We start from the raw sequence: 22,308 nt of genomic DNA, 5'->3' as shown, positions 1-22,308 counted from the left end.
ATTTCATCGAGTGGGTGAAAACTCCGTATTTTCATGAGTGCAAGGAAAGTTTATTCTTTATAACATATTGAAATGACATTTTCTTAGGGATCACGCGTTATCTCCGAGGTTTACCGTTTATTTTTTTGCTGCCACTTGTGAGTATTCACAGAAAATCTAAGTAAAACTGCACATCAAGAACAAACAATTCGAGCTTTGTTTGATTTGAACTGTATATAAATCATTTGGTGCCACAGAAAATATTAATAAATAACTCTCATTCCCAATTCAAAGTAAAATAGCACTTTAAGAAAAAATAATAATTCGTGCCTTATTGGAGTTGGAGTGGATTTGTCTGTATCGGGAAACGGGCATTTGCACCACTTGGCTAAGTCTGCATCTAGGAATAACTTCGATTTTCACGATTGTCTTGTGATCAGCGCGGTAATGAAATTATTTCTCTTCAGTGAAATATTATAAATATTTTGATTGGAATATCAGGTATATTTGTAATACAATGTACTTAATCTTATATACCTCTATTTATTTCGTATTATTCCGGAATGATTGTGTAGATAGATGAGAATTATTACTAGGTTGAAATTACAGTGTGTCTGATACGCACGAGTGCATGTAGCACCGACTGGTGTTGCTTCCTTGTGTTTTGATGTATGCGTAGACGTAATGGAATATGGACTGGTGCGTGGAGGCAAGTAGTTGGGTGCCGTTTACCCGCGGACCTGGATTCAAATATCCGTATAGTACGAATCGAAAGGTATCTAATATGTACGATAATAGAATTGGTGTTAAATATTGATTATGCCTATAATAAAAGTCACATGGGTCATGTATGCATATTTACTCATTTCAAATTAAATATAAATTGTTCTTTTAAAATTTAACAAAAAATTTCTGTAAACAAAATATATTCGATCCAGATTATTGAATGTTCTGTACATGGACTTTCACCAAGAATCTTCCAGGCAAAAGTTATCTATCGCAATTGACCTTTACAACGGTAGCAATAAACTAAACTTGGGTCAACAAAAGAGCGCATCGGGTGGAATCGTCACAATCGAGGGTATTACGAATTTGTTTATCAATATGTGTGATATCAGTAGTTAGTGGGGGCGATATTGGGACGAAACGACTTGCCATTAAAATATCCTCCCCCCCCCGGGCGATATAGGGACAAGATTTATAGAGACAATGTGACTTATGATTAAAATATACCCTGAGGCGATATACGGACAGGATGTATAGGGACAATGGAAATTGAACATGGGGAATTTTAACATGGTTGGAACTATAGAGGAACAAAAGCAAGTATTTGGCATTTGTAGGGACAAAGGGAAAAACGAACAGGTGGGTGACGTCACATTAAAGGCTTTTGGCAACAATGTGGGAAGTGGATGACGTGAATACGTGGCGTCTTTGGTAAACACATGTAGAATACTAAATAAAAATAGAAAAAAATAGGCAGGAAATCAAATCTTTACGAGGCATATCAGTGGCCTAGAAAAGAGCCTATGGTTTTCTTCTTTTGATTCCTTATATTACTCCACCAGCTTATTATTTTCTGCCCTACACTCTTTGCCTTCTTCTTCTGATTCTTTTCCTCATTCTGCTTTTTATTTTCATCCTCCTCTTTCTTCCTCTTTTCATTTTCCTCTACCTTTTCTATTTTTTCATTCCACTCCCTCGTTGGTTTTATGTTCTCTTCATCGTCCTTTTCTTATGTTTTCCTCCTTTATTATTTCTCTTCACATTTCCTTTGCCTTCCCTATATTATGTATCTCCAATTCGAGACGGTGGTGAGTATAGCCATAACAATCCTCCAATCTCACCAATATTTCCTCCACCATCCCAATAGAACAAATCATTTATTGCAGCTTTATAATTTTGTCCAAATGATTACTACCCATTTTGTTGAGTATTCAATGTTGATTGGAGGGAATTACGAACGCTTGATTTTATTTATGTCTAGCACAGACGTGAACTAAAACATCACTTACACTCACTTCGCATAGTATCTACTATCCACGCAACCGTACGGGAATCCATACAAACACAAAATCTATTATCCACACACGAGAAGAAGACGAAAAAACAATTTCAAATATACTATCCACACATGCTAAGAAGAAAAACTAGCATTAGCTATCCACAAACCCTAAAACCTACTATCCACACACGAGGAAAAAAAGAAAGAAAAAAATCACACAAATACTATCCACACACATGAAGAAGACAAATTATATACTATCCACAAACCCCAAAATATGCTATCCACACAAGGGAAGATGGTAAAAACCACATTATCTACTTTCCATACAAACGTACGCGAACGCATACAAAACAAACACACACACACACACACAGACACCCACACCCACATAATCAAACCAGGAAAAGAGTGACTGTTTATAGTCACACTTCTCCACATGCACACAAATTGGCACCTTTAATAGTCTCTTTTCTAGAGTATTTGTGTATCCCTGATAAAGGTTGTTAATATGAACTCCAGATGCACCTGATTAATTGTTGCACCTATCAGGCCGGACATCACAGACACATCGACGGCTCTAATCGTTATTCCAGTTGATTTGAGTAGTCGGAAGCTCAGAAAGGGGATGAGTAGCCTGATCGTCCAGTTGTCACTTTGTAAAATAGTGAAGACTTTCCTCCTTCTCCAATGCCACACCCGTGGACGATGAGGTTGCGGTGATGGTAGTGGCCGCGGTGCTGGTACTGGTTGCAGTGGTTGTTGTGGCTGCTGTGGAAGTTGTGGATGTGGCTGTAGCTGACATCGTATTGGTTGTGTAGGCGTCCTCACTTCAGGCTTGACCTCACACCGTGAGGAATGATTAATTTTTCATTATCTTTCTTTGTTCTCTCCTCCTCCTCCCTCTTCGAGTCTTGCACTTTCCTGGATTGCCTCCATGACCAGCAAAATCAGGAGGAGCCTGGCATATTCCAGGTACATTTAGTGTTCATGCAATTTTTTAATTATGTTATTCATTCTTTGTAGTTCACGAAACAACGACGTGTAGCCAGAATGACGAATGCTTTCTCTTTATATCTGTGAAGCGCGGACGTGACGGAAACATCCCCTGTTAGAAAAACTTACAAGACCCATATTATCACAAAAACATGGAAAGGACGGACCATTAAGAATCACTCACTCACTTTTGTAATTACAAACACTAACTACAAACAAATTATATTTTTTCATTAAACAAAGAAATGAAATGCTTATATACACACTTTTAAAAAAAAGAAGAAAATATTGAAGTGCTTATAGACACACGTTTATTTATTTAACTTACTAACATACAACTGGTAATTGAACTAGTATATTTTCTAGAGTATTGGGATAACTTTGAAAAAGGCAGTTTGTTGTCAAGGTGAAGTTATGGCAATTTTGTGTCGTCTAAGAATGCTTCCACGTCCGGCGACAGCCTTTCCCACAGGATAGGGCCTGCTTCTTCGGAAAGAGAAGGCTAACTCTTTCGCGTCTATAAATCCTCTGTCTGGATCATGTTGTTGCTGCTGCTGATCTATCTGTTCTCTTTGCTTCTGAAGTCTGTATTTATACGTCCATTCTTCACTCTCTTTCTTGGGGCCCCGAGTGGCCGAGTGGTCTAAAGTGCTCACCGTTCCGTATCACTGCCATCTTACCTCTGTATGCGTGGGTTAGAGTTCGGTTTTGCCTGAAGAGCTAGGTCCGGCAATTAACATGTTATAGGGATGGAAAAGATACAAGGCCTCCGACTATAGCGATATATGTGTTCGTCGATGACTTTGAAAGTGGAGGAAGAGGGTGAAGAGGGTGTAGAGACAGTAGAGTCTGCCATACTGCAGGGAATGTCACACAGTATCCTCCCAGAATGATCTTTCAGGAATGTTAATGACCGAACTGTCTTGGAGGGGGTGGTTGCCCCCTGTGTCGGGTTCTTTTTTCTTCTGACACTATCAATAACACAGGCTTAAAAGTTAATTTTTCCACTGGACACTATAAGTTTACCTTTTCCTATGAATGTATAATACAAATCTCGTCCAATTAAACCACTTCTTTTGTCCAAGCCTCGAAACCCCAACGTTTCCAGTCACGTAATCTTTTCAGTAAGAGTGTAAGGCATAAACTATACATACGTCTTCGTAAGCATCCGGAATGACTACAATTTCACTTTAAGTCATAAACTATACACACATCTTCGTAAGCGTTTGGAGTGACTAAAATTTCACAAAGAAACATTTCTTCAGACATAGGTCGTGAAGTTTTTAAATGAAAGCGCAAAACTTTTAACAGAACAAGTTTCTCCTGGATATTTAAAGAAAACGCTATCATGTTTTTTGTTTGGTACAGTAGAGGACGTGCCTAGCCGACAAGGAATCGGTTGGTAAATGAAATCCCAGAAAGCAAGTCATTAAGACACGCACCATTCGTCGACCCCGATTCAATGGACACAGTTCTCGTAGTAAGTGTTGGTAATCATCCACCGTTTGAATACACTCGTTGATTTCCTTCCACGGAATATGTTATATCACCACTGATAAAGGTCGTGGCATGGTTGGCTATTTTTATATCTCTTTATGTCAGAGGCAATAAGTGTACTTTCTACACAGAGATGATTGTACTCCAGTGTCTAATCTAAATGGTTTTGTCACTAACTTGCACATCACACTCTGCTCAAAATGTACCTGTTAAACTAAGTTTCTATCGTGTAAACGATTTTGGTAATCCTCTAACTCTTCTTCTGAAATTCGTTCAGTATGTCTACCTTATAGTGTAAAAAATGAGTAACAACAAACCAATCCTTCTCGCCCACGTCCAGTTTAAGAGAGTCTGACCATTGGAACACTTTCATCTGAATCAGTCCTCGTAGATCATTCACGTACCAGTGATTTAAACTTCGGTGACGTTACTGATGCAATTGTTCATTGCGTTTCATTTGAATTTTCACCGGCATTCGTTAAATTCGTTATCTCATCTCCACAGTCAAATAACGAATGTTCACTTGTTAAGTATCCATCCACAGATTACTGAGGTTGTTGCACTAAAAGTAGATAGTGACAATCCGGAGACCATTGAGCATGTTCCAGGTAGGCCGAATATTTCTGTCCCCGCTCGTGATGTGACACACCGCTACTGAAGCACTGGAATTGATCTTCTTTGCCCAAGTAGAGAAATCCGGCTCTGGCTAATTCTTAGGAGGTAGGTCCTCCCAGATAGTTAGGTCATTTTCTTTGGAACGTTCGAAAACAACTTTCAAAGTTGCAATATTCAGGCAAACGCATAGGGAACTAATGCTTGTCTTTCACGGCCTCATTTAAATGAGGATACGGTGAAATCCGCAGGAGTTTACTCCTTTTTGGATGACATCCGTAGGGTGGTAGGCTCATGGTTTCACGTGGAGGATGACATCCAAATTAAAAACCAGTAAAATGTTCAGTAACGAGTGACATCTCTTTCGTATCCATCAGGATTGAAACGCACAGCATCACTTTCCATGGTAGGTATAGTGGTAGTAGTAGTCATAGCAAAGTCGCCATGATGTCCTGCTGAAGTAGTCGTAGCAAAACTCCCATTAGGTGGTACTGAATCGCTGCTGTTACAGCGTTTGGCATCGCTCTCATCACAAGGCACAGCATCGCATTCAACTTGAGAGTCATCCAGCTTGAATGATATCTGTTTAAAAGTATTTATCTTTCTCACCTGAAGTTTCTATTCACAATGTACAACCTTTCTTCAAAGTTTTCACCTTTATACGCCGACCAATATCGCCGTGTCCGTATGGCAAAGTAAAGTGGTTGGGAAGCCGCACTCCTTTATGGTACACGATTCGATACATGTGTGGGTAAACACGTACAATCTTGTGCGGTTCGTAGGTGGTCACTTTAAAGTTTTCATCCTCTCCAGACTGCAAGGCTTCTTTCAACGCGTTAAAGTTCACCACACGAATGGTGCCATAATTGAGAGTCAATCCTTTCACATTTGCTCTCTCTGTGCACTTTTCCTTTTGGTTCCCGGTAATTGTAACCGTAATTTTTAGGACCGCTACTTGCAAAACTTAGAATCATGTTATCAAGGTGCTCGCCCGGCCAGGAACCTAAACGGTCTCATTCGATGTCAGGGTGACATTGACCCATGCGATCGATGTAGATGCAATTGTCCGTGTCACAACACAAGGCCGCGATCTCCTAAGTTATAAACCTTTGTACAATATTAAGCGAGTATGTGCTGTCACTTAAGCCGCAATGATGACATTTCCAAAATCGTCGGCTTCTAAAAAGTCGAGTTCTTCTTCTTTATTGTCTAACATCAAGTCCTCACGAAGGACATCCACGTGTTTTATGTATTTGGTTTTGTCGTGAATCATCTGGAAGTAGCGGGAAGGTTTTGTCAAATACTCCGTCTTTGGTCATTGTGCCAGATTTCCCCATAAGTAATTTAACATCACTTTGGCAAACGATCGCCGTCCTTCGTTTTCCTCCACGTGGGCTAAAGTGATGCCTTCCTGCTCCCAGTATTTAGCTCTGAATTTCTTTTCTGTTTTGTGAGAGTGCCGCCAGTATAAAAAAGGAATCCACGTAGTCTGCGAAAATGCCTTTCTGAGTCTCGTCGCCCTTGTGTTATAGTTCTGACTTGGGAAAGCAGTAAATTTTGTACTCTTCTAACATTTTGTATCCCAAATACAAATCTTTGAACAATTCCACGCTGACACATGTTCCCGTCAAGGAGCGTTCTTCCTGGGTGTTCTGTTGAGGTCGGTATTGTTTGCACGCTTTGTCACATGTATGGAACAAGGGAAACATCAGTTTTCGTTTGCAATCGTGAGGTAAAATTGTATGGTAGAAGTCAGAGGGTGCAAGACTTTGCACTTGATCAATCCTTCGTATTGGCGAATGTTGTCGAGGTCAGTGTGATTCGGTCGCAATTGTGGGTGCCCTGCGGAAAGGTGACAATATTTGCTCACGTAAGGATACAATGAACACAAGTCCAAGTATATGATTTTTTATCCTTTCTTCCCTTCGACTTGGTACAGCTAAGAGGCCGCATGTGTCCGTCCACCGTACAAACTGTCCCTCGGGTTCAGTGGGTCCACCAACCTGTAATTATCCTATGCGTTTAAACTCGGGATCAGTTTTCAAACGGTGATCGTACCGTGTTCCCACATTTCCACCACTTGGTATCCTTGCAGTTCTAATTTCATGCACCGCAGACAAGTGGCCTTGTACGAGTCTTTCATGGTACGTTGTAAAAACTGGTTTTTAGTGTCACGTTGAAAGTAGCAAAAAGGACATCCGTGAAAAAAGCATTCGTGAAACTCATACAAAACCTTGGGGTTTTACTTGTCCCATCCTTACATCGAATACCTTCCGATGGTGTTTTGCCTGATGTGTTGCGGGCATGTCAAATCAATTTGTTTTCCTTCCTTGTGGCACAAGTAATGTACCCATCATAGGGCTCTGAACGAGTACTGATTTTTGACAAAGTTCGTCGTTTGGGGATTATGACAGCCATGGTATTTTTGGGCATGAATCGTTGGCGGTACACTAAGGAACATGCTTTGGCAATGGTGCTGGCTTCTTTCAAAGGATCGATTCATCCGTGTTCAATGAACAGTTCTCGATCTTTTCCACAGCAACGCCGAAAAATCTGTACGTCGGAACAACATTACTTTCACATTTCATCCTGAAATCCGATGGGGTCCGAGGCGTGAATTTAGTACCAAGCGTAGAAGGCTTCTCGTTCTTCGGTGCCATTGTTGTCGGGGTCATAGTAGTGAGCCTCGGGTAAATGGGGTAGAACAGTGTGTTAAATGGCTTCGGTTTGATCTATCACGAACAAAGTGCGGAAACAGCCTTTGGCTATTTCTGTCATTCCAAACGGTTTTTGGCTCCGTTCAAAGTCACTTTAGGACGTTCGGTACGTTGGTCCTTATAGTATCTCAAAATAAATTGTCCATCATATCCCGATAAATTGTGAGCCATTACCGTGACATGGAGAAGGCTATCTCCATAATGTTCGATGTCCTCTTGGCTCCACATCTTGTCGATAGGGTCTAAGATCCACCGGGAAAAATCGACTAGTATGTTAGGTCCCCGAAACATTTTTTTACGTCCTCCATGTCCTCCATGAATATTGCTGCAGTGAGGGAAATGACCAGAGAAAGACTCTTGTATGCACTTCTCGTACTTCGATGGGCCACACAGAAATTAGGAATGTGAATGCCAGTCTCTTACATGCATTCGAAATCGAAAAAGATGAAATTCCCTTGTTGTCATTATCTTCCTCTTGTTTGCAATGGTATGTTTTGATGTAGCACTGTTGGTACGTATGCCTTGTCCACAAGTAGGGCACAATCTCAAAAATTGACAAGCACTATTCTTCTGTGAACCTTGTGTCTTTAGACGTTCTTTGTAACAGGCAGGACTGATAAAAGTACGCAGACAAGCAGTGCAAAGCACTCGTTCATTTCGTTCGTCCAGACAGGATTGTGAGGCAAACTATCATGAACATTTCGATCCTCAGTGCTTGTGTTGGTCTCGATTGTTATAGTCATAGTCACATTTTACACAATAATAGCTGTATCCCAGGAATGCGGTGATACGGGTTACGGCACCGAAACGTTCATCGTGAAACTGCTGCTTCGAAACAACAGAGGGCCACCGCACTTCTTGATGGTGCACCTTCAACGTTTAACTTGGAGCCAAGAGGTCTTGCCATTTTTACCTTTCAAGAATGCCACCGGGTGTGTCTTTGGATTGTCCCGCTAGATGTAAAAGGACTTTTGTCTCTCTTTGTTGTTTGGCTCTTTTTAATCTCGAATGTTCTTCTATATATTTTCCATTCTGCCGTGTCGTTCTGGTCAGCATACGTTCGTCGAACCACGATGGCACAGGGTACACACATCCGGTCTTGAGTGTTGTTAATTTGAACAAGGCTATGCTTGATGCTGCGAAGGTCGTCCACCAATAACACTTTTTTATGCTGTCCGGTTTTTTGGGAAGAGACACGTGGGTCATTAACAGTGTCGCTTTTCCATCGGTGATTGTTGCACGTGTTGAATCTTGTCCTTGACTTTGGAAGGTGTTAATTCTGCTGAGCTGCTAAACTCGATCCTAACGGAAGACTTCAAACTGTCGTGATGAAAAGGAATTCTCAAGCGATCGTCCCCTATGGCTTCAGGTTGCTGTTTCAAAGTGGTTAACAAAGAAGCCCACACCTTGGTTATAACCTCTTCTATTTTCTGCAGCGATGCGTAGGATTTGAAATCTTTAAACTTCACCGCTACGTGTAGGCCGAGGTTCTAAAATTTTCTAGATGAGCACTTCTCCGTCTCTCGAATGTGTTAGTACTTTAAATGCTTTACTTGTGGCGGTGTTGGACTATGCCAACATGTCTAAGAGTAACGTCACCGTTTGACTATCACTGTTCTCCTTCTCTCTTAGACTTGTTTCTCCAATGATGATTCTCCTTCTTGTCGTTACGCTCTTTCAGCTACTTCTTCTCGCTATTTATAATGAAGGAGAAAAGCTTTTTCTGCTTATGTCTGCTACTGTACAATTTTTCAGATTCTTCTTTCTGTCTCTGTTTCAAATCATTCCCGTGTAGTAAGAAAGGAGAAGGTCGTGAAGGTGCTAATACCCAAACCAATTCATGTGAAAAAGAGAGAATATAAACTAAATGACAATTAAAATCTGTCTCTTCTGGAAGTATGTTTGTGTTGACTTTGGTAGCTACTGCAATGCCATCGCTTCTCGTCTCCACGGCCGGCGTACCCAATCCATCGTCTTCTTAATTACCGTCATGTTTGAAAGCTATGTCGCATTGATTCTCTGCGCACAGATGCTAGCGCACCTATATAGAGAATGTGACGAAAAAGTCAGCTCTCTTAGGATTGGAAGACAGACTCCTCACTGTAACTCTACCTTGCAATGCGTGTTAGGATTGGTTAAAGAACTCAATCTGTTTCGATCCGCTCTTCCACTATAAATGATCGCAGTTCACTTCATTTCCTTCACCTTTTCTCGTCACAACATGTTGACTTATGCTGAATCATCTACCCTTGTATCGTCGATGCTGTTCTGCACCGACTTACCCATGTATGCAAAATCATCATGGACACTCATTCAGATCACTTATACGAGCATTTGGAAAATAATTCATGTCGAGAGACAAGGTTGTCTGACGCGAGTCCTCATTACGGTCAAAAAGTCAGAAGAAGTTTGAGGAAGAGAAAAAGACATATGCGACGCCCTCTTTGTTAATGGCATGATGTAAACAGAAAAAGCAAAGGCACTTTTCAGGCCCATTTTATTGCCCAATAAAATACAATTTGGTCCTTCTATTGTCCCATCCATGTTAAAATTCCCAATGTTCAATTCCCGTTGTCCCTATGCATCTTGTCCCTATCTCGCCCGAGGGTATATTTGAATGCTAAGTCTCATTGTCTCTATAAATATTGTCCCTGTATCGCCTCAGTTCGTATTCTAATTATGTCTCAGTGTCACTATATCGCCCCCAGTAACTACTGACATCACTGCGCGCGACTTTCAATCCTGATTGTACTAGATAACACGTTCTGGTTAATTTCGCCCGGAAATGTCGACGTAATTTAACATAGCGTTTCCCGTATGCACCTATCGAGGCGTCTCAATAATGACCTTCCAAAGGAATATGGATGAAAACCAATCCAAATAAAGTGAATACCTGCAACTTCAAGGTATGTAGAAACAAATTCTAAAATGTAACCCCGTTAGTGAAATAATTGGTGTTGATTGCCTACATGTACAATAGTATTATCAAGCACCTACCTGTATAATCCAGGGTTAGCACTTTTCGTCCTAAATGGTGTATATTTATCTCTCACTCTCTCTCTCTCTCTCTCTTTCTCTCTCTTTCTTCATATATATATATATATATATATATATATATATATATATATATATATATATATATATATATATATATATATATATATATATATATATATATATATATATATATATATATACATATATCAAGAATACAAAATACACGGCGAACTACAATCCTTACCAGTGCACTGGATCCAGCAAGGGATCTCGTGTGTCAGAGATTGAAATATAATAAACTGACAACGAACAGTGCAAAACCAGTTAGATACTAGTATATATATATATATATATATATATATATATATATATATATATATATATATATATATATATATATATATATATATATATATATATATATATATATAGTTCCTTCTTCATGTCATGGATATTGGTATTCAGTTCTTCAATAAGATAAGACTTAATGTATGCATGATATCGGACCCATGTAGGATTTAAAGATCGGCAACCTGGACTTAACGATTAGACCACACGGCTGCGTATGTTTACATTATTAAGAGAGACAGAATCATACCCATGTTGTGCCCGCAGATTCTTTGTACAGGTCAGATTCATTTTACATTCTTTTTTACGCGGAAAACGTACGATTTCCAATATATCCTTTTGAGAATCATTAGGTCACGAGGAAATCTTAACATTTTTAAAGGGCCTGGAGACTAATGCAGATAGAAATAATGCAACAGTGCCTAAACATATAAGAAATCTCCATGTACCATTTTTGTTTGTAACCCGAATTAAAAGCTTTTACTCAGTGATGCATAAGGTTTCATGTCAGCATTGTACATATATGAAAAGTGGATTTTATTAAAAGAAAAAATAAGAGTAATTTTCTATACCTTTTGGGAGTCTTGGCGAGCAACAAATTTTGGCTATGTAACCATTTGAGATCAACGCACATAAAGCATTTTGAAGATTTGACAGGAAAAATAGAAAGTATTCGACGATTGAGTTTTGGAAAGAAAAGCTATCCATTATTCGACAAATTTCATCAATTTCGTTCGAAAATAGCACAAATGTATTTATATCGAACGAAGATTCAAAACAATATTTATTTAATAAACCTGCAATATGATGTACTGAAGTGATTTTAAAATACAATAGCATGCATCGGATTCAACGCTATCACCTTTTATTACGTTAAAGTGTAATTTCTCACTTGGCTATCTTCTATTATGTGAACAAAATACAGAAAACAACATGCGTGCTTTGTTTCGAGTCGACGGAGTAAACACAATATACATAATGTAGATATACTTACAGCCCCTTACACCAAGAAGTATCACATCGATTATGGGTTTTGTATTTATTATGTACCCCCTCCTTTGTGCTTTCCCTATGTTTAACATGTACAGTATAAAGTATAAATGAAATTCAAAAGAAACTAGCTTGTTCGATTCTGTAAATTGAAAAATATCGATGTATACGTCGGTGAAATTCCTAAAAACTTCAGGTTTGGGTATGCGAGGTGGAAAAATGGATTGGCCATGCTCATCGTTTCCAGATCAGCAATAAAATTGAATGTGTTTATAACGAAGAAATGATGGGCCATTGATCTTGTATGAAGACCGCTCCGGTGGCCTAGTGGTTAGAGCGTCCGCCTCGGATGCGGGAGGTCGTGGGTTCGATCCCCGGCCGAGTCAAACCAGATACTTAAAAAATGATACTAACAGCTGCCTCGCTTGGCGTTCAGCATTAAGAGGTTAGTGTTAGGACTGGTCGGCCTGGTGTCAGGATAATGTGACTGGGTGGGACATCATGCTACATGTCTGCGGCATGATGCCCCAGTGCTAGACATCACTATAAACTGCCACACTGCAGACATCTTAGCGATATGACTGAAAAATTGTTAAAGTTTCGTTAAAAATCAAAATCACATCACATGACATCTTGTATGAAACAGCAGTAATTAATTAAGATATATTATATACATGTTTAAAATATTGATGTGACTTTTGTATTACATTTTCCAGAAATATCATGAAGCGAATAATAAATCCCAATGTTTATGCTGACCTTTCACGTTATTGTGTCATTTCTGTACGAAGAGATACTGAAAAGTATTCAGCATATATTACCGTATGTGCTCGCATATAAATCGGACAAACTGCAAATAGCCCAGGTCCCGAACTGCCATCACATAACGCACCGGTATATAAGGATCTATGTTGCTTCTTCATCTTGCACTTCTAAAAAGTGCACAGATCCCTCTCTGTTGGCGCAATATTTGACGGCAGGTCTGGGTCTGAGAAGTGTGAGGTTAGGCCCGATCTATAAGCGAATATAGGCGGTAAATGTAAATTTAGAAGTAAAGTTATAAGTAAATAAAGGCGAGAATACTTTCTTACGTCCTTAGGAAAGCAATAAAGTACCAAAAAAAATATGAAGCCTGGATACTTCGTGTTGAAACAAATATTTCACATCCAAAGTACTTAAGTTAACCAGAATTTGTTAATGTTCTGTCTTTCTTTATTTGCTTCTTTATTTGTTTAAACATTTCATTCATATCTAATGGCTTCTTATGAATATCCTATAAATAGCATTTAACTCTTTTTAATATGAGTTATTTGGGGTAATTGTGGTAATTCTTCAATATATTGAGATTACTATCCAGCTTTGATAAAATTAACAAAATATTCAGATAATTTTCAGTTAATGTAAGCAGTAAAACAACATGTTTGTTTATTTTAAACCAACGGGAGGAAACCAGAGGAGACGGAATATTTCGCTTTGTCCGATATGGTTGTCGTCTGTTCAAGCATATATAATTTGTTTATCAAAGAAAAGCTCAAACATTAGTTATTGCATAATTATTTTTTACAGGTATCACATCAGTTTCTGGAGACCTATGGAAGAACCAAAGGAAATTCATTTTAGTGACACTTAGAAATTACGGACTTGGAAAGTCCAAACTTGAAGATAAAATTCAAACGGAAGTGAAGCTCTTTCTCTCTGAAATAGAAGGATTTAACGAAACGCCGTTCCAAATGATGGCCCCTATTCAGACAAGTGTCGGAAATGTGATTTCGCATCTCGTTTTCGGTGGCCATTTCAGCCACGATGATCCTAGGTTTAAAACACTTATGGATGGATTCAATTCCTTTTCTACATTACGTCTCAGTTGGATCTCCAGTTATGTTCATGCCTGTATTAAGATTCGTCCCAGGCGATTTTTTGGGGATCAAAAACATAAGTCGAAAAATACAAGTGGTCAAAGATTTTGTGAATGAACTCATTGAGGAACACATGAACAAATTCGATGAAGGAAATATCGATGATTTTATCGATGCTTTTATATCAGAAATGAAGAAACAGAGCGACGGAAAAAATAATATTTTTACAAGTAAGAATATATTTAATCGTCAATTTAAAACTGTTATTGTCAATATTAAGAAAGGGAAAATAATAGAATAAACTAATAACCTTTGTCCCATACGAGCAGGTGTACTTCTTAGTAGGAACAATACCCTTTATGTAAGGCAGAGTTTGTTGTGAGCTGACTAGGTAATGGGCCAAGTATGTTACGTGCAGATTTCATTATTTAATTTGTATGAGCGGAATCTGTGATGGGTCGACTTTGTTACGATCCGTTATGGGTCGAGATCTCCAGCCTGTTATAACAGGCGCTGACCAGTTGTTGAAGTGTATGGAACCTACGCCTATATTCTTTTTTGTCTATTATAGCAAAATATCATATTTAGATAGGGATAACAGTCATACGGACGAAGTGATCGACCTCTGTAGTGGAACCAGATAGGGCCGAAACCATTAGGGAGCTTGCTGAATAGCTATCAGTCACTACAACATTTGGATCATGGGCCCCTCTAGCAAGATTAAATGTTACCTTTTGTAGATAGGTCTCCAAATAAAATAATGAAGGCGAATCTTATTCTAATTTGACCCTTTCTTTTAAGTCAGTCCTTACATGTTCACAAGGGATATAACTACAATCAATGCCTTATAGCAGCATGCATATAGCATACAGAGGAATTAAGTTGACTCCTGGTAAGGATCACTAAGTAAAGCAACAAGGCATCGAAAAGCACCCATGGAAGTACGAGCCTTATGAATCAACATATGATTCTGAAGAGCAGCTAGATCATTAATCACAGAAATAATGTTAAAATTTTCTAAATTAATTTTGATTTTTTCGGTAAGACACAGAATACATACAATTCTTTAAATCTTTCGGACTGAAAGGTTCCATAAATGCTTGCCACCTTAACCATTGGTGGAGGGCGCAGAGGGGCCCATACCAATACACGTATCTGACAGCCTATCTCACCTGTCGGTGCAGTTTAAGTTTGAAACAGCGAAATAATTCCTTTATAAATAAGCCGACCTCTCAACGTATTGATTTAGACAAGGATTTATGTGTGAAAATTCTTCCATACACTATCAGAATTTTATAAGTTGTAAATTTATGAAAATACATATAACAAAAGACCAGACCGTTCCAATACTTTCGGGACAGCGTGTCTTTGGTAAAAGATGAGTAATTTCTGACAAATAAAAATTACTTGTAAGAGGGGATATACTTTCTTTTTATTTTTGTCTTGCAGAGGAATATTTAGCGGCTATAGTAATGGATCTATTTCTTGCGGGAACGGAGACTACAGCAATCACAGTCACATGGGCTTCATTCTATCTGGCAAAAAGACCCGATATCCAAAGTCGGATCTTTGAGGAAATCAAAGCAAGCGTTGGAATGGAAAGACTTCCATCAATGCAGGATAAGCAGAACCTGGTTTACACCGAGGCTTTCATAATGGAAGTGTTGCGAATGAGCAGCATTGTTATTATAAGCGTTTCTCATGCTCCTGTGACGGATGTTTCCTTTCGGGACTACGACATTCCCAAAGGAATGAAACTTTTACCGGACATACACTCGGTTTTGTCGGACCCTAAAATTTGGGGTGACCCTGAGAACTTCAGACCTGAGAGGTTCGTCAGTGACAAGGGAACTCTGTTAAAACCAGATGAATTTACTCCGTTCTTCACTGGTAAGGCTTGATTTATGCTTTTTTAAAGTCTGGATCATCCCATGTTGTGTCATGTCATCGAACCATTTGATTACATATTAAAACGCCTATATTATATCTTTGCAATCAAAATTAATTGTAGTACTAATCATAGCTGAAGAACGATAACAAATCGATCCTTCCAAATGGTCAAAATAACGACCGTCATCAATCTTGGGTATAAACCTTTATATATCTTTAATAATACTCAAGGTAAAACAAAGAACTTAAAAACTAGTTTGAGAAAACTCTGTTTTTAAAGGACACATTTATATTGCAGGAATCTTTGCTTTGTTGTGTATCTTTATGTGCATGTGTTGGACGTTTTTCTGCAAAATGCTTTAGTCGTTTTTCTGAGCAAGCAGATCAGATTCTACACTGTCTACATTAACGTTTTTGCGTTGAACAGCATGCATTTTATCAATAATCCTTTTAAAACTTTATCAATTTCTAGGGAGAAGAAACTGTCTTGGGGAGTCGTTGGCAAGAATGGAGCTACTTCTTTTCATCAGCGCTGTTGTCCAGCGTTTTGAGCTGATGCCACCAGAAGAACAGATACTTGATATTAAGGATGTGGACGGGACTTTTGGTGGCACTCATGCACCTAAACCTTTCTACATCCGCGCTATTCGGAGACATGACAAAGCATGATCGCGAACATTTTGTTCTATAGGTTCAGTATAAACGACTGCGTCTGGATTTCCTATATCACGTTGTCACCATATATAGAGTGATTAATTTTATTCTTTCCTCGTTTTCTCTGTACGTCCATTATTGTATCATATTATCTTTGACAAGGTGGACCTATTGTCGCAGCATAAACAACTTTTGATGAGTTTTGCCGACCATGTGTCCTTCGGATAGATGTTGAGTGTTGTTTGGGCAGTCTGAAGTTGAAATAGTTTTGGGTCTTGAGACGGCTACAACATGACAAACCATTAACATGGCATATAAATGTAGCTGACGCTTCTTTATGCCAGGATTTTATTGCTGTGGGATTAGAAGCATGAAAATGTATATGCCAAGCATCAGGTCCGATTTTTCACATTGATTGAATTTCCACCAGTAACACATACATTTTGAAAACGTAAAACATATTCCGCATTGGCCATATGATCGGTGCTATGAAAGCTATGTTATTGTTCTCTGAAGCGCATAACGTGGACATAATTCAATCGATGCGTTCAAAATTACAGAAAAAATTAGTATACGTTCAAATTTGAAAATATTTTATTCTCGAGAAAGTAAACCATATGTGAACCTGCCTTGCTTTGAGTTATTTGTCAGTACTTTGAATAAATTTATTAGTCAAATCATCGTGTAAACTCACAGCATTCATGCTGCAGAATTAATCTCTGGCAATACCAGTGTTACTACGTTTTCAGTTTTGCCCCCATTGGACGAGGATAAACTCATGTTTCTTGACGTTTTCCAACTATAAAGTGTTCAACATATCGACGTAAGAGGGAAACATGTTCACGTATACACATCGCAACGAATAAAACATAGTCATATATTACACTCTACGCTTCATTCTGTTCAAGCGTTTGGACTTGTTTGTTGTTGGTCATAATGCCCACTTTAACATAATAAAGAGAAAAAGCACACGAGAAAATGTTCAATCATCAAAGATTGTTATTCCATTGGTGGCGAGATCTTTACTTGTGTCTAGCCTAAGTTCTATGAACACATTTATGACATTGTAATCGGCTACTGCTCTATAGATAACTGTTGCAACTAGTTTTTTTTTTTTTACTAAAGGCACAAACGCAGCAAGAAGAAAGTGACCAGTATATATCCTTTTGTCAAATATTTTGTCAAGCATTTCTGCACAATCTTCGACATGTCTTTTCCGATCACTTTGTTCGGTTGTCTTCTAATGAATTTTTTTTAAAAATGTTATCAACCTAGCACTCATTGCAGATTGAGATATGCGTAGCCTAAATGAATTTATTTCATTGTAGTATGTAAGTCACTTTGATACAAGTTAGTAATCTTTCAGTTCAGTTTATAAACTGTATTAGTTGTGGATTTGAAGCAATATGCTTATCACAAATGTCACACTGCACATTAAAACATCCGACAATGACTTACACATTTCAGCAGTGGTAGCATTTTGAGAAACTGCATATTTGTTACAATTTTTGTTCTATTCTGTCTCATATGACGTGTACCGAGTCATATTTATAACGTTTATCTCTTTGTACTTTCCATTCTCAATTAAAATTTTGAATTCCATTTCGTATTTTTCATTTGCTAGATACCTGTGACTTTTTTTGTCGTGCAAAATCAAGCAGTGTCGTCGCCCTTACGGAGAAATCCTTGTCCCGCTTTAACAGCCTTCCTTATCTTGATGTGATTTCTTTATTATTTAATAGAAGACAAATGTCCGAGAGTAGCGAAGGTTCCTGCATTTGAAGGTCACTATGCTGTGTATAAACAAATGCATTAAAAAAAAATATCGGATTGTAAATCTTGCTGGTGGTCTTGAAGTGAACAACCTTGATGCTTACGATATTAAATAAAATGAAATTAAATTTAAGAAACTTTCAACAATTCTTGATATCTTTTAAGCACGAACAATGTACGACAAAACTCAAGATATTGCGTAGAGATAGCAATGGTGAAGATTGGAACAAACCAAGAAGCAGATACACTCATACGGCCGATCTAAGGAATAATCCGTATGCTAGTAGAAAACTGAAATAGTTCAAACGAGAGATAGATCGGGGAATTATATTTTATAAAAGCGTTAAGATTGAAAGTTATCAGCGGAACAAACAACTAACAAACAAATTAAATGAATTGCTTCATGAAATGCATTAATCACTATATACACATGAACATAACGAATACTCTTCAGAAAGGCCAACTACACACTTGTTGATTCAAATGAGCTAAACGTTTTGGAAATCACATTTTGCGTTTCACGAGTTTGAAGATAATCTTTAGATCCACTGAATGAGTTTCATTGTTGGCTTTCTGAGCTATCTTGTTCTTGTGACAGAAGGTGAGGGTGTTGGTTCATGCTCATTCATATCATCTTCCAAATCACTGGAATGTACTTGGGCTAAAATGTTTGTTAGCATATGAACGGTCACCGAAAGTCATTATGTTAGTCTCTCGACTTCTTCTGATTTGACGCTGGTTTTTTATATTTGTTTCAGTTTGATTCCATTATTTCATTTGAGTAAGTTGTACCCAAACTTGCTCACTGTATATAGAGAGACTGTCTCACCCTAAGAATATACAATTCACTCAGGTTTCAGACTCTGAAGAAAGAGAATCAAGAGTCACAGATCACCCTTCTGCTCCGAGTCCTGCAAAGTAACGAGGTAAGAAAATAGATGTAAAGGTAAAGAAACCTAATATCAATGTCAGTAGAAACGGCACTAGTCTTCCGAATGTCCTTATAAAAATAGAACAAGGAAGAGTAGCGATAGGGTGAGAGGTCTCAGGACAAATAAGAAGAAAACACACCTGTCAACATATGCATGACGTCAAGACAACTGGGATACAATGAAGAGGAAGAACTCACGTCAGTGAAGAAATTGAAAATAGAGATAGGGAAAATGGGCTTTTGTGATGTATTTTGACATTTTCATTGAGATTAATTCAGCTTCAAAAGAAAAAATAACTCTGTATATTTGTATTGGCCCTTTTAACTGTTAATACGATTCTTGAACACACACACATACACGAACACCATTAAATCTTGGGGAAATGGATTGATGTTTACGTGATTAGGCAGTCACTGAGTAGTTTATGAGTGGCCCTAAAAAAGACATATGTTTGTTTGTTTTTGAAACAAAATCGACTAGATATCATCAGCTTTAGATGTCCGAGTCCTTTGAAGGACCATGTTCAACTCATACGCATATGCTGTGACTGCCCTGGTAGTAGACGTTCCTGCTGTTGCATCTCAGTGGCTGCGAGAGTGATGGAAAGTTTATAAATTGTGGCACGTGAAGGTGTCTTTCTCCTGTGTTTATTTTATTTATAGACGTCTAATGCACTTGTCTCATGAACTATTACTCAGCCAAAATGTCATGCGTGCGCTCTCTTGCTATTTGAATAACATTCATTTTAGCATTTGGCTATTAGTAATAGCGCATTCTCCATGTTCTTTCAATGCCTCAAGACAACTCAAACGATTAGTGGTCTTTTCTACCAGTCAGGCATCGTTTCTGGTGTGCTGCATAATCCAAACTACCCCATGTATGCTAATGCATAGTGACAATTATCAGGATGACATAGACAGCATTATAGAACAAAAGAATATGCGGGCATGCAAGAAAACATGTATCGGGGCCTTACTGGACGGAACCACAGTGGAGCCAAGTTTCAAGCGATACGACTTATGTTAACTTTAATGGTTAACAAAGACCCAACAGCCGTTTCTGAGGTAATCAAAATATCTAGGAAAGAGCGATACTAATCTTAGTTACCAAAACAATTCTGCTTTATGTTTGTGACAAAGAAACACTTCCATTAATACTTCGCTCTTTTGTGTTATATTGTGTTTTGTGGAAAGTATGGTAGTGTATAGTAGTGTGTATATATATATTTGATATCCTCGCGTTTGATCGTGTACTTTATTTGAGGGATTAGTACCGTATTTATAAACACTTTGTACTTTCATCGTGTGAGAAAGCATATTTTTATTGAAATGTGTCTATTTCACCCCCGTCTGTTACATCCTATTCTTGGATCATGCATGGATAGTACATGTTTACGTCTGGAATGTAGTCATAAAGCGGGTGTTTAGCTGTAGACGTGTTGTGTGTTGAAATGGTTGTTTAAACTAAGTGACAGAAAGAAGTGAAACCACCTATCTTCTTACATGCGAAATGTAAAAATTCTCTAAATTACAAAGTGAAAATTTAAACGGAACTCACAGCATCGTGAAATAAATCCTACATAATACACACTTTCTAACACAAGTCCAAACGTATAGAGCATTCCGAATGAATTCCAATATTCCTGATATACCAATACCCTTGAAATGGCTGATTTGCCGACAGCCGTGACGTATCACGATATTATCCAGAATGTCTTTGAATGAGTTCATTATAATCCCAATATCAGGATATAGTTTATAATGGAAATGGGTTATTTGTAAGTCAAAGCACTCAAATATAAATATATTTAACACCATTAAACAGCATAATAAAACTATAACTCTTATGACGTCATCAAATAGAAAACGAAATTAATTTTTACATCTTTCAATCCAGATATAATTTGTGACCGATTTCATCAATGCAAATTATGTATAATCATGTCGTTTAGATATACGTTTAGTACAGAAATTAGTAGATGTATTTACTGATGTCCGTTGAAAAATATTCAGTGATGGGCAGTCTACTCTGGAAATACAACGCGCCTTATAATATGCTTGTAGAAAGATATTAACAGGTTGGGATAGTGAATTCAAACATGGAAACCATAGACTATATAATGTGATTTTTAATATAAAAAATATATCATAACAATACAGGCCTTTGGTACACTAGTACATTAGAGATTACCGACCATTACTGTCACATCAATACCGTTAACGTTGCAAATATTTTGAATACCTTTAAAGTTTATTCAGAACTTTATTCATTATTATATGTGTTAGTGATTCTTAAATTATTTATGATTTAAATTGCGATGCCGCAAGTTATTCTTAATATTCACTTTGTGTTATAGGGAAATATATTATTTGTTGAATTGTACCAAACGTGCTCGTTTTCGCTCTTTTCGATTACGTATTTCAATATCACAGAGACGTAAAAATAGTAATACTGGGATTGTATATTATCTTTAAATTCACTTATGAATCACATGGATTATCGTTTAATTTAGACCACGTTTTCTTTATTATTTTTCATTGTAAGCATTTAAATTACATGGGGATACACATTTAATGGACTTCGACCATTACATTTTCATTGAGAGGACCAGCATCCTTAGAAATGCGTAACATCTGATACCGTACTCAATACTTCGAGAATGGACCATTTTAAAAACAATTTGACATGACAACTGTCCTTTCTGAAATGTATGTGGACTTTGATCAACACATTTCAAATTCCACATAGATACCGTCTTACACTTACCCCAATAATCCTCTATTCGCGGCAAAGTAGTTCCTGTTTTACAACGTTTGATTAAGGTGCCTTTTACAGGTATACAGCTTTTCGGACATTCATCGTGAAGACATGTAGAGAGGAAGCACATTAGATTTATTACGTAATGTCTGCGTCAAATTCAGTCAGTAATAAACGTGTTATTTACTGAGCCATCAAGTGCTCACAAATGTAATATTTCTTTTTCTCTGACAATATTATTGATGTCTATGGAAAATGAATCAATGAAATGAATCTTATTGAGGTGTTATGATAAAGACTTTGTA

General features: G+C 37.8%; 1 protein-coding gene across 1 annotated transcript in view; it reads left to right on the top strand.

The window, feature by feature from the left end:
* The window catches only part of LOC149782327 (uncharacterized), a 101,464-nt gene extending 84,295 nt beyond the window's left edge, over positions 1 to 17,169 (top strand). The window contains exons 9-11 of the mRNA XM_089935114.1: positions 13,922 to 14,227; positions 15,447 to 15,887; positions 16,360 to 17,169. Coding sequence (XP_089791240.1) covers positions 13,922 to 14,227; positions 15,447 to 15,887; positions 16,360 to 16,556 — 944 coding nt within the window. The 3' untranslated portion in view covers positions 16,557 to 17,169. The remainder of the gene's footprint in view (positions 1 to 13,921; positions 14,228 to 15,446; positions 15,888 to 16,359) is intronic.
* Positions 17,170 to 22,308: the final 5,139 nt, after the last annotated feature.

The sequence above is a fragment of the Sinohyriopsis cumingii genome, chromosome 15 (assembly GCF_028554795.1).
Source record: "Sinohyriopsis cumingii isolate HCF-2022 chromosome 15, ASM2855479v2, whole genome shotgun sequence".
Classification (NCBI taxonomy): Eukaryota; Metazoa; Mollusca; class Bivalvia; order Unionida; family Unionidae; genus Sinohyriopsis; species Sinohyriopsis cumingii.
This window is presented reverse-complemented; position numbering and strand designations above follow the sequence as displayed.